Source organism: Vombatus ursinus, unplaced genomic scaffold, assembly GCF_900497805.2.
Source record: "Vombatus ursinus unplaced genomic scaffold, bare-nosed wombat genome assembly UNPS02014344.1, whole genome shotgun sequence".
NCBI classification, from domain to species: domain Eukaryota; kingdom Metazoa; phylum Chordata; class Mammalia; order Diprotodontia; family Vombatidae; genus Vombatus; species Vombatus ursinus.
In genome coordinates, this window is record NW_020954122.1 from 14973 (window position 1) to 32712 (window position 17740).

The 17740-nt window shown below is 40.1% G+C and overlaps 1 protein-coding gene across 1 annotated transcript; it reads left to right on the forward strand.

The window, feature by feature from the left end:
- The first annotated feature begins 8414 nt into the window (after positions 1–8414).
- LOC114042280 (olfactory receptor 13H1-like) lies at positions 8415–9350 on the forward strand. Its single transcript, XM_027860943.1, has one exon. It carries the CDS (start codon positions 8418–8420, stop codon positions 9348–9350), a length of 933 nt encoding a protein of 310 aa, XP_027716744.1. The 5' UTR covers positions 8415–8417.
- The last annotated feature ends 8390 nt before the right edge of the window (positions 9351–17740 follow it).

Sequence of the window (17740 nt, forward strand, 5' to 3'; positions counted from 1 at the left end):
TTCTTCTTCTTCTTCTTCTTCTTCTTCTTCTTCTTCTTCTTCTTCTTCCTCTTCTTCTTCTTCTTCTTCTTCTTCTTCTTCCTCCTGTTCTTCTTCTTCTTCTTCTTCTTCTTCTTCTCTCTCTCTCTCTCTCTTTCTCTCTCCCTCTCTCCCCCACTATAGTATAACTGTAGTCTTTAAACGATGAATACATACAATTTAGCATTTCTATTGATCTACAATTAATCATATTTACAAGTTTAAGAAAGTTAACAACTGCCTAGCCACTGGGGGTGAGGGGAGGGCAAGGGTAGAGATTAAAGTGAGAAAATGAGCAACTATCCATTCTACTGTCTCTAGAAAGAAAAAAAAAGGAGGGTCACCAGTCTCAGACTCAATACCGACCTGATACAATACCACAGGATTAACGCAGGTAATTGTTCAAATGGATATTGTCCTCATGTTGGTGCAGGGTTCCAAGAAGCCATTCTTGACATTCTATTCACTTTCCATGGTTTACCACAAATGTCTCCTTCTTCTGATGGTATTTCTTCCCTTCTCCTCTTGCTTAATGTTTTCTTGGTCTCCTATCCTCAAGCCCCTCCCTCCAAGGTCATAATCAGTGGGACACTGGGAAATCTGCCTTCAAGTCAATCCTGAAATGTGTTCAGAATTTAAGAGATGCTGGGAATAGGACTGTCAGCCAGAAGGAAGTCCCATGGCTCTGTGTTGTTCTTTGTTAAATACTTTGGGTCAATTGTCAAAAGCTGAGTTACGTAAGTAAAAACTATAATGGACTTCTCTTATTTGCACTGAATAATCTTTCTAAGGCCTGTTTTTCAGCTATGAAAGACATTAAAACAAAATATCAAAATAAACTGAATTTAAAACCAGACCTTCACATCACAGTATCACAAAGTTTTCAACCATCAGAGTCTTTCCCAATGAATCCTATCTTCTCATGTGCCAGAATATTTAAGCTTCAGCTTCAGTATTTGACTTTCCAGTGAATAGCCTGAATTAATTTCTTTAAATATTGACTGCTTTGATCTTCTTGTTGTCCAAAGGATGCTCAGAAGTCTTCTCTAGCACCACAACTATTCCAAACCCATTTTCACCTTGCTAAAAATTATTATATTATTAGTAAGAGAAATGTGATTGAATATGCTTCATTCTTTTGAAAATGTTGGTTGAAAACTTTGTGATACTGTGATGTGAAGGTCACCTAGCTAGTAAGTGGCTGAGGTTGGATTTGAATTCGGGAAGAGAAGACTTCCTGACTTCAGGTCTTGCACTCCATCCACTGCACCCAAACGAAACTACCAAGCATCAATCAACAAAATAATATGGTACTAGTTTAGAAATAAAAAGATGATCAGTGAAAAAGACTAAATGCAAAAATATATTCAATGATCTCATTAGAATGGTGTTTGATAAACTCAAAGACCCCAGGAAAATAAACCCAGAGACGCTGAGGAAACTGAGGCAGAGGTGAAGTGACTTGCCCGGGGTCATACAGCTAGTAAGTCTCCTCCTCCTCCTTCTTCTCCTCTCTCTCTCTCTCTCTCTTTCTCTCTCTCTCTGTCTCTCTCTCACTCTCAATCTCTCTCACACCTTAGTTGTCACAGGGTGTTTTCCAAGCAGCTGATTAATTTTTTCTATGAGATAATCTGATAACTTCATCCCAAAACTTCTCCCCTAATAACTCTTTATTTTCTGGCTGAGGCAATTGGGGTTAAGTGATTTGCCCAGGGTCACACAGCTGGTAAGTGTCAAGTATCTGAAGCCAGATTTGAACTCAGGTCCTTTTGACTCCAAGGCCAGAGCTCAATCTACTGCACCACCTAGCTGTTCCCCTAATAATTCTAAGTGAGTCAGAAAGTTTACTTCTCATTCCCAAGCCAATCAAAACACTCTTGATTTTAATGAGGACTTGGTCCCCCAGAGGTCCCTCCCACAGTCCCTGGAGAAAGGAAGGAAAAGGGAAGGCCAATTTTGCCTCCTTCCCCATTTATTTTCCTCCTTTCCCTCTGGCTTAATTGAAGTATTAGCCCCTCTTTGCAGAGGGATTCCTTAACAAATGTTACAGGAAGAGAAACTAAAGGAAAAGAGGAGGCAAGAACTTGACCTTGGGGATCTATCTAGAGCTCAAGGTCCACCTTCATCCACTTCCTTCTCTATGGCAGGCTCTGAGGATGCACCCATGATGCACCAGGGGAGATGGGCTAGCCATGCTTAACAGAGAATTTCTGTTGGAGGTGAGTGTTCGTGAGAGCCTTGACAAGGCATGGGGTTGTGGACCTGGAAAAGATATTGAAAGAGGACTGATTTCATGTTTCCTTTTGCCTCTTCCCATGTCTTTTGGCCTGTGAAATTAGGTATACCATAGAAAGGGTAAAGAGAGAAAGTCTTGGGAGGGAGATGCGTGGAGGGTACCAACTGTACATACATGAGAGAAAACTGAATCAGAGTGAGAGCAAAACCTTCTTAGAGGGTCATATTCATAAAAGAATAAAATATCAGAGGTGGAAGGGACTTTAGAACATTAAGCAGAAATTAGAAAATAGAACATAAGATATTAGTGCTGAGCATGACTTTATAACAGAGAAGAGACGAGCTGGGAGTGCTCTTAAAACACAAAACTGTAGAATTGAATATCAGGAATTGTAATGGACCTCAGACATCAATTAGTCATCAGACTGGATCGAGATCTGGAAGATAACTGAAAAAGGTCATCTTGCCAAACACCAGAATTTTACAATGAGCAGACAGAGGCTCAGGGAGCTTGATTTGCTGTGAAAGCTCACACAGGCAGTAAGCATCAGAGGTGCCATAGGATGTCAGAAATCGATGGGACCTTCAAAAAAAGAAATACATAAATGGAAGTGACCTTATGATTTAAAAAGTCAGAGCTAAGATAGATCTTAGAAAATGCTGAGTTTGACTCTCTACTGCCAAGGAAAATGAAAGAAAGTAACAGGTAAGATGGATTAAATACAGCAGCCACAGCAAGGCAGTGGATAAACTTGGACTCACTCCCTGGCCACTGAGATTATTTCACTTGAAGCTTACTTATAACAACCCTATGAGGTAAATACTATAGGTATTATTGCCCCATTACAGATGAGGAAACTAAGACTCAAAGAAACCAATTGATTCTCCCATAGGCACACAACCAATAAATGTAAGAGGTAAGATCAGAATACATATCATCCTGACTCCAAGTTCAATGCTTCAGGAACAAGATTGCACTATGTCTGCAAAACAGTTAGCCTAGGGCTACAGGTACGTGCCCAACTGCTCCGCCTTTTTGGCAAGCACTATATAATTGATATATCTGTCAACCAGTCTAGAGAGGCAATGTCAGCTTGAGTTGACGGACTGACCACAAATCACGGAGTGGCTGGTTAGTTTGGCCCAATCTGCCTCAAATGTGTTCTTTCCCCAAACAGAATTAGTTGCCTGATCAAATGGAATTATTTGATTCATGACAAGCCCATATAATTATTTTTGAGAATATTATTCATTGACCTCCATAGTTAGAGCGGAATGTCAAAGACATAGTACATTCATAAGAGGATTGAGTGATTATCATATGTCATTACTACGTGCAAAACACTGGAAATAACAAATAAATTCAAAAAGAAAGGCACCCCCTGACTTAAGGACCTTACGTTCTAACAGGGAAGGAGGAAGAGAAACACACAAAAGAGATTTTAGGGGGGGGGGCAGAAAAGCGTCTGGGAAAATGAGAAAGATTCTAAACCAAGGCACATTTGGATTGGTTAAAAGAACCGAATATGTTGAGTTTGGAGAAGCGAAGGTTCAGGGACAGATTCATAGTCTTTCAATATCTAAAGGATTGTCACATGAAACATAATTCGATTTGTTCGGTGTAGTAAGCGGCGGATCACTGGACATAGGGACATAAGACTCGGCCTCATGCTTGACTCTGACACAAAGCAGTTCCATCACAGCTCTCAAAAGTTATAATTCTTTGATTCTATGCTATAGACGGAAAATATTGGCTGATTATTTTTAAAAACTTAGATGGATGTGCAGCAGGCTTCCTCACAATGTGGTGAGCTCTCTTAGAGGTTTTCAAGATGCTAGATAACCATGTGCCAGGAATGCTCTTGGTATGACCATCTTGTAATCAGTGGGAACTTGTACTAAATTGTGTTGACAGTGATTTCCAATTATGTGAGAGAAAATAAATGGTCCAAACTTTTTTTTGTTTGTTTGTTTTGGTGAGGCAATCAGGATTAAGTGACTTGCCCAAAGTCACATAGCTATTGAATGTTATGTGTCTGAGGCCAGATTTGAACTCAGGTCCTCCTGACTCCAGGGCTGATCCTCTATCTACCGCGTCACCTAGCTGCCCCAAAAATTATTTCTATACATGTCTTTCTTTTTTTTTCTTTTTTTTTTTTTTGCTAGGCAATGGGGTTAAGTGACTTGCCCAGGGTCACACAAGTAGTGCATGTTATGCGTCTGAGGCCAGATTTGAACTTAGGTCCTCCTGACTCCAGGGCTGGTGCACTATCCACTGCACCACCTAGCTGCCCCCCAAACTTCTGAAGGTAAAAATTCCAAGTTTGTGATTCTATAAGTTTATGAAGAAAGCAAGGTGCACTGGAAAGGGCTCTGGATTTGTAGTCAAAGGTCAAAGAACCAGGATTTGAAACCCAGATCTGCTATTTACTAATGTGGCCTTGGATAAAGTCACTAACATCTCTGAGCTGGGGTGTCCTCATCTGGAAAAGAAAGGAGATGGGCTAGATGAATCTTAATGTCCAGCTCTATACTATTCCAAAGGTCCTGTAATATGCCTTCTGGTGACATCATCTCCTGGGAAGTAGACCAAAGTCAATAGCATGTACTGCACAGAAGGTCCTCCCTCTCCTGCTTCATGTCTGAAATTCCTGTGCATCCAGAAATGACTCCTACTCTGAACATGCTGCACCTTCTCCAAATCCCTCGTGGCATGGCAGAGAACCAAATGGAATCAGAAACCAAATGGCATGGCCTAGTCATAAGTCAGGCTGCTGGGACACATTTCTTCCTAGCTTGTGGAGCTATCTGAAGGAGATTAAATCATGGGACATAACATGGGTAAATTTTTAATTTGTGTCCTTTTAAAATGCTTTATTTGCCTTTCAGTGGGTCTCATACAACAGCCTTGCTCTTCAAAAGTACCTGTGTTCTGACTGATAGTGTCTAATTTCAATGAGTGCTAGACAGAGAGATACAAACCAGACAGAGCCCTTCAGTCCTCATAAAGGAAGAAACATTCAGCGGGCTCGATCGGCTGGCCAGTAATGACAGATTTGCTTTGAGTTGTTTTATCCCTCCTATGTCTTTGGCTAAGCACCATGCAGTTGTAGCCCTGAATCCTGAAACATCAATGATGCTTCAGAGGATGCCTGTGGTATGGGCTGGATTTGCTCTTCCCATTAGGGTGAGGACTACCACTCTTGGATTTCCTCGAGGGGCAGAATGGTTTGATTATGACTTCACATTTGTGTGTATTTTTAAAATACTGCAATTGTTTTTCTCCTCTCAACAAGCCAATGAGGAGAGTATTGCAATTATAATTGTTTCCATTTTGCAGATGAGACAAATGTTCCTGAAGGAAATGCGGTGACTTGGTCAGGGTCACAAAGCTCCTAAGCAGGACAGTTATGACTTGAACTCAGGTCTCCTGGCTCCAGATTCAACATTCTTTCTACTTCATAGAATGCTAGATTTAGATTGGACCTTAAGACCGACCAATGCAGCTCCTTTGCTTTACAGATGAGAAACACATAGACAAGACAGTCTGAGTGGTTAAGCTGCCATCACACAGCTAAGAAATGAGAGAACCTAAACTCAAATGCTTAAAGCCAAATACAGTGATGGGTTCACCACCCCACATCTATCACACCGCCTGTCCCAATCTTAGTTTTGGAGACAGAGTGCCTGGATTCCAGGCATGATCCAAGTTTACAGAATCACATGATACAGAATCATTGGCATAGGAATGAAGGCTCTCAAGAGTCACTTCACCCAACCCCCTCATTCTACGAATGAGGAAACTAAGAGTCTAGTAAGTCAAATGAGTTAATCCAGGGCTCACTGAGTTCACTGCAGAGTCGGAGCTAAAACCCAACTCTCATAACTTCTCGTACAGGTATCTGTTGATTAACTCCTCTGTGAAAATCGTTGCCTATCTCTTGGATTTCTTGTTCCTTTCAGAAACAAACTCACTCTGAGCAACATGACACCAACGCTGTGTCTGAATTATCGACAAGACCTGAAAATTCTACATATGGACGGAACAATAGTAGACATAGCCAAATGTCACTAGTTAGTCAGTAAGCATTTATTAAGCCCTTCCTATTTGCCAGAAACTGTACTTAGCACTGGGGATGCAAAAAGAAATTAGAATCCTTGTGACAGATTTTTTTTTTTTAGGAAATCAGGGTTAAGTGACTTGCTCAAAGTCACGCAGTTAATAAGTGTCAAGTATCTGAGGCTGGATTTGAACTCAGGTCCTCCTGACTCCAAGGCCAGAGCTCTATCCACTGTGCCACCCAGCTGCCCTTCCTTTGTGACAGATTTGACCTGATGTTTTCATGACCGTTCGTCTCCATGACTCCCACTTCGAGTGTCAGTGTCTTTAAACGACCCTGGCCCAGAAAAATATATGTATGTTATAATAGATATTTCTATAGATTTTAATTTCTAGTATCTTGAGTTTTTAAATGGCCCTACATAGTGGAACCCACAGAATATATTAGGAATGGCATTGTGATTCACATTTTAGAGATAAGGAAACAGGCTCAGAGAGGGTAATTGAATTGAGTCAAGGTTACACAACTAATAAGCAGTGGGGCTGAGTCTCTAACACAGATTTTTTAGTTCTACTTCTAATCCCATTTGCACTTCATTAGAAGTAGCCTTGATCTTGGGGCAAAGGTTCCACCTAAGGGGAATTTTTGAGGGTTTTTTTCCTAAGTTATCTCACAGTAGAAGAAAATATTGCCCTGTATGTTTGTGAAGGATGTGGAAAGACTGAAAAGGCAGCAATTGCCAAAGGTTGAGCCCCGTTGAGGAGGATGGCATTTAAAGTTGGCATCCCTGAAATTAGAAACTCTCTAGCTTGGTCCACGTAAGAATATTTATAAGATGTCTACTTCAGATTCCTTGGGCACATAATAAGGATAGTAATACTTGCTATAAGTACACAACAAGGTCCAATAAGATCATTTATATCATAGAATATCAGACCTGAAATGGACTGTTCTAGTCCAACCTTAGCCAGGGAAAGAAATTGCCTTACCCAGGGTCACAGAGCAAGTTAGTGTCAAGACTAGGATTAGAACCATGACAGAGATCCTCCCTTCACTCTCTGGTGCTTCTACAATGCACTGAGACTGTAAAGGGCTGGCTCAAAGGGTATTACCCGCTTGTTTTATCATTATTTGTCCCCACCAAATTGACCAGATCAAAGTCTAGGGACTGAAGGGACTAAAGACAGCAACCTTTTCATTTTGCAGATAAGCAAACTGAGAACCAGCAGGGTAAAATAACTTGCCCAAGGCCACACATTACGTATTTATTTTCCCAAGACAACATGTAAGCTCCTTGAGGATAGGACCTGTTTCATGACTATATTTTATCTCTCTTCATCCAGTATAGTGCCTGGCAGATAGGAAATACTAAAGAAATGAGATTGATTGCTTGAATCACAGATGCAGGATTTAGAAATTGATTATCTGCTATCATAACCAATGTTCTTTATGTGGTATCATTCAGCTTCCCACTCTTAAGGGAATACCTAATGTATCACAGAGATCACCATGAACTCTTCACCAATGGATACTTGCAATGCAATTTCTGACAGATCTGAAGATATAAGATGCAGCAAAGTACAAGCTAATGCTCCATTTCTATGTCTACTTAGGTAAGTGCAGAGAAAATGATCCCCAGGAGGTTAACCACTGGTAATGACTATTTCAATTCATAACAACTCATGAATACACTCTACTATGGTATGCTGGGTTCATGCAGTCATAGAGACATGGTGCATAGAATATTAGACTTGAAGTCAGGAAAACAAAGTTCAAGAACTATCTTGGACAGTTGCAGGGTGACCCTGGACAAGTCAATAAACCTTTCTCAGCCTCAGTTTCCTCATCTAAAATTAGGGATAATAATTACTGCCTACCTTTCACATTGTTTGAAGGATGAAATCAGATATGTGAAACATTTTCCCAACTTGAAAGTAGCATTTAAACACCAGCTATTGTGACGATGGTGATGATGGAGATTTCTCAGTAGATGGTTGAAATAGACAATGCAAACTGATCTGTCATTTAAATCCAAAATGTCAGGACCATTTTGTGATTCAATGTTTTCCCCCTCTTTGGTGGTGTAGATAGTGAAGGAAGACAATGGATGGAAAAAATGACACATCTGTGACCTATTTCATCTTGATCGGTCTCTCAGAGTATCCCAGAGCTCAAGTCATCTTCTTCTGCCTGCTCCTGGTATCCTATCTTATCATTTTGCTGGGGAATAGCCTCATTCTCTTCTTGATTTATCATGATTCCCACCTCCACACTCCTATGTATTTCTTCATCAGCAATCTATCCTTCTTGGACATCTGTTATACTTCATCTAGTCTCCCTCAAGTACTGATCAATTGCTTAGTCAGGATCCCTTCCATCTCCCAGGGCCAGTGTTTGGCCCAGATGTGTGCTGGTCTCTACTTGGGGGTTGTGGAATGTCTTCTTCTAGCTGTCATGGCCTATGACCGTTGCATCGCCATTGGTGACCCACTACGCTACCCGGTGAGAATGAGTCCCCAGCTCTGTGTCCAGCTTGCAGCTGTGTCCTGGGTCTCATCCTTTCTGCTCACCGTGATCCCAACACTGACCACCCCTTTAGAGTTCTGTGGCCACAACCTCATCAATCACTTCTCCTGTGAGCTTTTGGCTGTCATTAAGCTTGCTTGCAATGATCTGTATTTGAATGAATTGTTTATGATGGCCAGCAGTTCCCTGACTCTCCTAGCACCCTTTGCCTTTATCCTTGCCTCCTATGGCCGTATCCTGAGAGCTGTGCTGAAGATGCACTCAGCTGAGGGTCAAAAAAAGGCTTTCTCCACCTGCAGCTCCCACCTCACTGTGGTGATTGTCTTCTATGGTACTGCTATCTCCATGTACATGATGCCACAGGACAAGGCCAGTAGGGATCGGGAAAAGATCATTTCTATATTGTATGGTGTCCTTCCACCCATGCTCAACCCCCTCATCTACAGCCTCAGGAACAAGGATGTCAAAGGAGCCTTGAGGAAACTAATGGGGGAGAAAAATGACTCTTAAGAAGAGATGTTGATTACATTTTGACAAAATGAGGGGAAAAAAAGAAGGGGTGGTTCTCAAAATTTAAAAAAAAATCACTGAATACCATTTTTTACAAATTTCTCCAATAACTAGGGTTAGAAACAATCAGATAAGGTTGCAGAGAGTTGCTATTTCAGAGAAGTAGTTTAGTCTGTCACAGAAAGTTGGTATCCTCTCCTCAACCATCAGGCTGATGCCTCAGCCACAAGGGTTGTGTCAAACAATCAGGACATACAGGTGCCAAGGCTGAAGGAAAACCACAAACACGACATTCACCTGCCCTGGCCTCTTTTCAATGGATCAACATCCCAAGAGAGACACACAATCAATAGCTAGTCAATAAACATTTAAGTGCCTACTATTTGCCTGACATTATCCTAAGTACTGAGAATACAAAACCAAGGTTCAAAGTCAACCCCTGATCTCAAAGAGCTCACAGTCTAATGGAGGAGACAAAATGGGAGGTGATGAGGACCATGTACCATGGTGGTGGCAGAGGCAGAGGAGAGTGGGGAGTATGTTCAAGAGAAGTGATGAATGAAAATTGACACAGACTGGAAAAAAGGGAAGTCAGAGAGAGTGAAGAACCGAAGGTGACTTCTAGGTTGTGAGCCTGGGGAACTGGAAGGATCAGTGCCTTTGAACAGTAATAAGGAAGTTAGGAAAGGTAAGAGGCTTGGGGGAAAGATAATGCTTTGAATAGGTTGGGTTTAAGATGCCTACACAACATCCAGCTCAATATGTCTAGTGGGCAGTTCAAGATGCAAAATGGGAGGCCAGCAGAAAGGTTAAAGCTGGAGAAGTGGATCTGAGAATCATCAGCATAGAGATGATCAGTGAATGCATGGTAGCTGATCAGATCACCAAATGAAACAGTACAGAGGGAGAAGGGAGAAGGGCCCAAGGTAGAGCCATGGAGGACATCCACAGTTAGTGTATGTGACATAGATGAAGATTCAGCAAAGGACACTGAAGAAGAACAATCATATAAGTAGGAAAAAAAACCAGAAAATAGTGTCATAAAATCATAGAGAGGAGAGAGTGTCAAAGACAAGAGGATGATTGACAATATTAAAGGCTGCAGTCAGGTCAAGAAGAATGAGGACTGAGAAAAGGGGATTAGACCTGGCAATTAAGAGATTGTTGATCACTTTGAAAAGAGTAGTTTTGGTTTAATTGTAAAGTCAGGAGCTAGAGTGTAAAGAATTCAGAAAAGAGTGAAAGGAAAGGACAGATATATCTATTGTAAATGGCCTTCTCAAGTAGCTTGTCCATGAAAAGTAGGAAACATATGGATGATAGTGAGGAAGGATGGATCAAGTGAGAACATTTTGAAGAAGAAGGAGACATGGGCTTGTTTGTAGGCCACCAGACAAGGAAAGATTGGAGACAAATCAGAGAACGGGAAAAATAGGGAGGACAATTTGTTGAAGAAGATAGTTTGAAATGAGATCACTTATGCATATAAAGGAGTCAACCATGATGAGAATAAGGGCTACCTCTTCATGTGAGACTGGGTAAAAGAGGAGATAGATCGTGTTGGAGAACCCGTTGCAAGCATCTTCATCAACAGTGTCCTTCCCATGCACAGAAATACACCTAAAGGTACCCTGATAAGATGAAAATAAAACTAGATTTGGGACCAGAGGACTCAGGACTGAATCCTGTCTCTGTCACTAATTACCTGTATGTATTTGGGTTCACCATGGAAACTCTCTAGATCTCACTTTCCATATATGATGGACCGTATTATAATACCCCTTATAATGCTTTCTGATTTTGTTCCTCACAACAACACTGTGAGGTACATACAATGTCTATTTTGACTTTTTCCCAGATAAGAAAACTGAACTGAACACAGTTAAGTGACTTGGCCATGGCCACAAAACTGGATAGTCAGAGATAGGATTTGAACCTGAGGTATTCTTAACTCTGAGTCCAGTATTCTGCCCACTAGGCTAAACCTCCATTTTAACTTCAGTATTTCAATTCCTAACCCTATGAATAGAATTATCTTTTCTAAGAAAAAAACAAACAAGCAAACAACAGCTCGACGCACCATGTGGGCATTCTCTTAAATACTAGTTATAGTCACCAGTCTTCCTCAAATTTTCCTGATACACACCACCCTTGTATAATGGCATTCCAGTGAAACTCATCTGATGGTAGTTACTTGATTTCTCTAGCAACAGCTTTAAAATAATTAACTTCTATTTACTCTACATTTACTCCTTACTATGATACAGAATAGAAGTAAAAATTATTCCAGCCCTTGCACCATTGACCCTCCACATAGTATCTTCCATGGTTGTTTGAGATTATCTTGTTTTTTGGGACCCCCTGAATGACAGATAAAGACCTCTCCCAAATTCAACACTTTGGTTACTTCTATGTAAGAGGTGACTCATTTCTATGACATGAAATGTGCACAAGAACTTAGATGATAAAGTCAGCACTGGTCAGTTCTCCACTCTCAGGAGGATCATTAGAATCTGCTCTTTCTGGTTCTCTCTCAAGACCACGTCCAGAACTTTGGGCATCCATCCCAATATCTGACTTTCCCCTGAGTCTTTTTCATTCCTGTTGGCACACCAAACCATGTACTTTGTAAGTCTTCTAAGATTACTTCTACCAGAACAGAAATCCTCTTTAGAACAGGGTAGCATAGTGGAGAGTAAGGAAGATCGGATTTGAAATCTTGCAGCCACTTATTACGTTGTGTGACACAACTTAAGTCATTTAACATCTCTGACCCTCAGTTTTCTCATCAGTAAGATGAGGGAATTGGATTGAATGACCTCTAAGACCTGTCAGCCCTAAATACTCTTAAAAATATACTATGATTTTATGATCACAGCCTTTGCTAACAGGCATCCAGGAATGGGGAAAAAAATTATTCCCTGCTAAGGAATCTTAACACTTTGGTATAATTCTAATATTAGGAGGTTGTCCAGTATATTATAATTCACTTCTCTATAACTTCCATCCATTTTTCAGAAATCTATTCTACCCTGAGGAAACATAAAAAGGCAAAGCACTCTTCCATATGATAGCCCTTCAAATATGTGAAAATAGGGACCATCACCCTCAAGTCTTTTCTTCTCTGGGTTAAAGATACTAGCTGTTTCATCTAATTTGTTTTGGGCTAGGCAATGGGGCTGAGTAACTTGGCCCAGGATCACACAGCTAGTACGTGTCAAGTGTCTGAGGCCGGATTTGACTGTACCACCTAGATGCCCATGTTTCACTTAATTCTTGTGTAGCTAAACACTGATTCCCTGACCTTCCTAGTTTGTTATCCTCTGGATACCCCCCTCCATTTTTAATAACCTTCCTAAAATCCATTCAGGGCTGAAATACATGTATAGATGACAACAGGGTATGCCTAGTTCCTTGAAATGCTTATCCTCTGTTCCTTATCCATTCAAATGAAAGGAAAATCAACAGAGTACACCTTCAGACTATCCACAAAGTGATGCTACTCATTGAAGGCTTCCCTGCAAATGTAAAGGAACATTAAGACCAACAAAAGAATCACTAGAACATTCAAGGACAAATCTGGTGGGATTGTTACTGAGTTTCTCAGTCAATAAGAAATGAAGAGCTCACTATATTTATTACCCCTTGGAGTGCAGCTCATGTTTCATTTCATTCATGAAGCCATGAAATCATCTCCATCCATTCCACCCTGTAACCTTCTCTACCTTGGCCAAACTCTTCCATTTAGTCAAATCCAGTGATTTGTGTGGAGGTGATTAGACAAATGAGGACCTTGTCTCCTTTTTGGAATATCATCCAACACTTTGTCTTCTCAAAGAGGGGTCTTCAATAAAGAGTTGCTGAATCAAACTGATGGAAATTTTCCTTTTAAACATTCCTATATTAATTACCTTGGATAGTTTTTTTTCTGATTGTAGATTCATTCTCATCAGTAGTGAGATATAGCCCAAAAATGCTTATGTATGAGAGACAATATGTGTGAACCAAACCAAGAGCTATAGCTCCTTTGTAGGGGAGGGAGGGAAGGAGGAAATAAAGGTCCTTCTTCATTAAAGCATAAAATATAAAAGGTCAAATGGACTTAAGAATAAGTTAATGTGGTATAGAGAAAAGAGCATAGAAGTGGGTATCAAGAAACCAGAATTCTAGTACTGGATATCTCTGTTATTTGTCATCTAGGTCCAGATTCTTCCTCTATAGATCTATTTTCTCATCTAGTGAATGAGAGTTCCTGACTAAAAAATCATTAAGGCCCCTCCCAACTATAACATTTTCAGTCCTACCAACCCTCAGAGCCCTGACATTCCCTGTTCTTAGGGTCCTCTCAGCTCTGACATTCTACAGTCTCAAGGCTTTTCCAAATCTGGCATTCAGGGGCAGCTAGGTGACACAGTGGATAGAGCACCAGCTCTGAAATCAGGAAAACCTAAGTTCAAATCCGGCTTCAGACCAAACACTTGACACTTACTAGCTGTGTGACCCTGGGCAAGTCACTTAACCCCAATTGCCTAAAAAAAAAAATCTGGCATTCAGTGTTCTATGATTAAGTGATTAGACTAAAAATACAAATGTACTTGTGTGATGTGATCCTTCTCTTCCACCTCATCTATCACAAGATATTTTCCCAGAAGCTGAATCACTTGTTCTCTGAGTGGATCCAAAAACTTCATCTTCACAAACATCTTCTCTAATGACTGCAAGTGAGTCTAAAAGTAAACTCCAGATTGCCAAGTCACTCTCAGCACTTTGGAATTTAATGAGTACTTGGTCCCTCAGGGATCCCCTGCCAAGCCCCCTGAAGGCAGTGAGGAGAAGAAAAGAAGGCTCGTTTTATCTCTTTCCTTAGCTATATTCCTTTTTGCTTTGGCTCAAACCAAATGTCAGCCATCCTTTACAAGCAGGTCCCCCACAATCGTGTCAGAGACTAGAAAGTAAAAACTAGAAACAAAATAAAGACAGAGCTTTAAAGACTTTAGAGATCAGTCCCCAAGGCTCATCTTCACAAACTTATTTACCTTTGGAAGATTGAATCTTCCGATTCCTAATACCTCCTTACAGCCACCCATGATGCACCTGGGGGAGATGAGCTCTACATCCTTGGAGTAGAATGTTTTAAATATGTCTTCATGGAGGCTCAATTAATTGAACAGAGCCATGGAAAGCAAGAGAATGGAAATAGGGATAGCTTCAAATCTATCTCATCCTTCCTCTTGTCTCCTTCCCCTTATACAACTAGGCATGTAATTGATAGAGTAATGAAGGACAACCTGGAGGGGGCCATGGAGGGAAGTGAAAGTATATATGAGCAAGAGAGTATAAATGAACCAAATTGAGAGCCGTGGCTTCTTGGGGGTAGGGAGAGGGAGCTCTTTTTTCATAAAAGTATCAAATATAAAAGGTCAAGTAGGTTTAGGAATATCAAAGGTTAAAACCCAGAAAGGCAGGGTCAAGTGGTTTTTAAATATAGAATGTCAAAGCTTGGATGACTGTTAGAACATTGAATTGGAGAAACACAAATCTAGACTACCATAATTTTACAGAAATAAAAACTGAGACCCAGAGAGATTAGGTTACTTCTTGAGGTAACATAGGAAGAATTTCTCAGAGATGAGAGCAGAGGAGACAGACCTGCAATGGACCTGAAAGTTAAAGATATGAATCACCACTGAGAGGAAATTTAGAGAATGATTGGCCCAAACCCCTCCTCTCAAAGAAGCTAAAACATGAGCCCAAAGAGACGGAACAAATAAACTGACTCCACAATCAGGAAGTGATCAAGCTGGAAATCATGGTCTGACCACATGTATTTTTTCATCACATCCTCACAGTAACATTATGAGGTAGGTGCTACAAGTATTTATTATTATTATTATTACTATCCAATTTTACAAAGGAGGAAACTGAGGCAAAGGATCCTAAGTGATTTCTTTTGATCATGCATCTAGTAAGAATCAGAGGCAAGATTAGAACATGCATTTTCCTAACACCAAGTCTAATACTCTATCATAGTACACTACACTGCCTTCCAGAGATAGTCTCACTAAGGCTACAGGACCATACCAACTGCTTTCACTTTTTGACATCAGCCTAAAAATTCCAGGTTTAACAGACAGTCTGAGCACATGAAGTTGAGGGAATGAGGATGATTATTGAATAAGCTGGCCAGTTTGGTCTAACAGTATTACAGTGTGTTTTCCCCTCACCCCCTGCCCCATGGAATTATTTCTCTGATTGAATCAGATTGTTTTATAACAAATCCATAAACTGTTTGATGACTATGATCCCTTTTCCTACATATAATATGGATGTGGAGAAGCTGTAGTACATTGATAAGAGGGTGGTCAAGAGGAAAAGGAACTCTAAACTAGGGCATATTTGCCGTGGTGGAAGGAGGCTTTTAGCTCTGTGACTTTTGGTAGGTAGTCAGACTTCTTTACACTCTAGTTTTCCCTAAGTTCCCTTCCAGGTCTCAAGGACTAAACACATTTGAGTAGATCAGTCATAGCAAAAGAAATATTGGCTCAATAGAAAAATAGACTCTCAAGTAATCTGAACTAAGGAGCAGGTTACCTCACAAGGTAGGGAATATTCCAAAATGAGAATTTTCCAAGAAAATGCTAGATGAGTATATTCCAGACGTGATGTAGGCATGACCAACACACAATGTGGGGAAATTTGGAATACATAACCTCCAAAGTTTTTTTTTATTTCCAAATGTATGAAATAAATTAAATCTTTCCCTTTTTTAAAGGTAAAGTTTCCAATTTATGTTTCTCTAACTTTCTAGCATAGAGCATGGTACACTGGAAAGGGGCCTGGCTTTGTAGCAAGTAGAATTGGATTTGAACCCTTCACGTTCCACTTAACTGTATGACCCTGGATAAATCACTTCACAACCCTGGACCTCAGTCTCTTTATCTGTAAAATGAAGGAGATAGTGTAGATAATCTATAAAGTCTGTTTCAGCTCTGTCTATGATCCCCTAATCTTTGAGGCTACAAGGTTACCTCCTGCGAAGGAGACCAAGGACAATAGCCTCCATCCCCTGACCTGCCTGAAACATCTTCCCTCCCCTTTTTCATCTGTGAAACTCCCATCCACCCTGAAATCTCTTCAATGGATTGCTATACCTTCTCCAAATTCCTGGTAACATAGGGGTAAATGCAGCAAAGAATTCAACTAACAAATCAAATATTATGGCTTTTATCACGAGCCAGGCTCCCTAGTCAGACTTCTCCCATCTAGTTCTTGGCAATATATCTTCAAGTGGAGGGATCATAGAGGCTGCCCAGGGCAAACTTTCTGAATTTCTTCTCTTGAAATGATTTTTTTCTCTTTTCAGTGGTCTAAAAAAACAGTTTCTCTGTCCAGAAATATGCACATTCCAAATGATGGAGACAGTTTACTGACTGCTAAACAAAGAGATGAAATCCAAACAGTGACTTCTGGTTCTCATAACTGAAAACCTAACTATCAGGTACAATCTGCTGGCCAGTAAGTGACCTACTTTCTTTGCGTTTCTTTTCTATGCCAATGCCTTTGGAAAAGCACTACTCAGTTGCAAACCCCAAAGTCTTCAATTTGCTGAAGTACTTATGATGACTTCATAAGATGTTTAGAGTAGGGACAACCATTGACCTCTTGGGGCTGGGCCTTAGACTGAGAAATACTGTCATTGCTTCTAATCTGGTTGAAATGTGGCCCAGTAAAAACATCTTACTTTTCTGTACATTTTAAAGGCTACAACTTGCTTTCCTCACAACCTATGTTTAAGGAATATAATGCAATGTTCGCATTTCACAGATGAAGAGATCATACCTCAGAGAGGTACAGGGATTTGCCCGGGTCACAATCATTAAATAGAGCTTGCATGTAGACACAATACTCCAAATCCAATTGTTCTTCCTATTTTATAGAATGTTAGTATTGAAGAACACCTTAAATATCATGTAAGTCAAATAATTGACCTTGAAGATCAGAAAACTGGGGGCCAGAGATGTAAAGCAATTAGACTGACATCACCCAGTCAAAAAACAATAGGGTCTAAAAATAAACTAACATTTTTGGGCCTAATCCATTGGCCATTCCTCTATCCCACACTGCTTTCAGACCTGGGTTAGTATAATATAGTACATTATCTTAGTATAATATAGTATATTATCTTATACATTATAATTGTATATACTATTATAGTATATGTATTATATTATAGTATATATATTATATATTACATCATATATAGTATATTATATATAGTATATATACTGTTATATATACTATATTTGGTATATATAGTATATATTATAGTATATACATATTAGTATATAGTATATAATATTAGCATGTTATAGTATAATATAGTTTAAGTA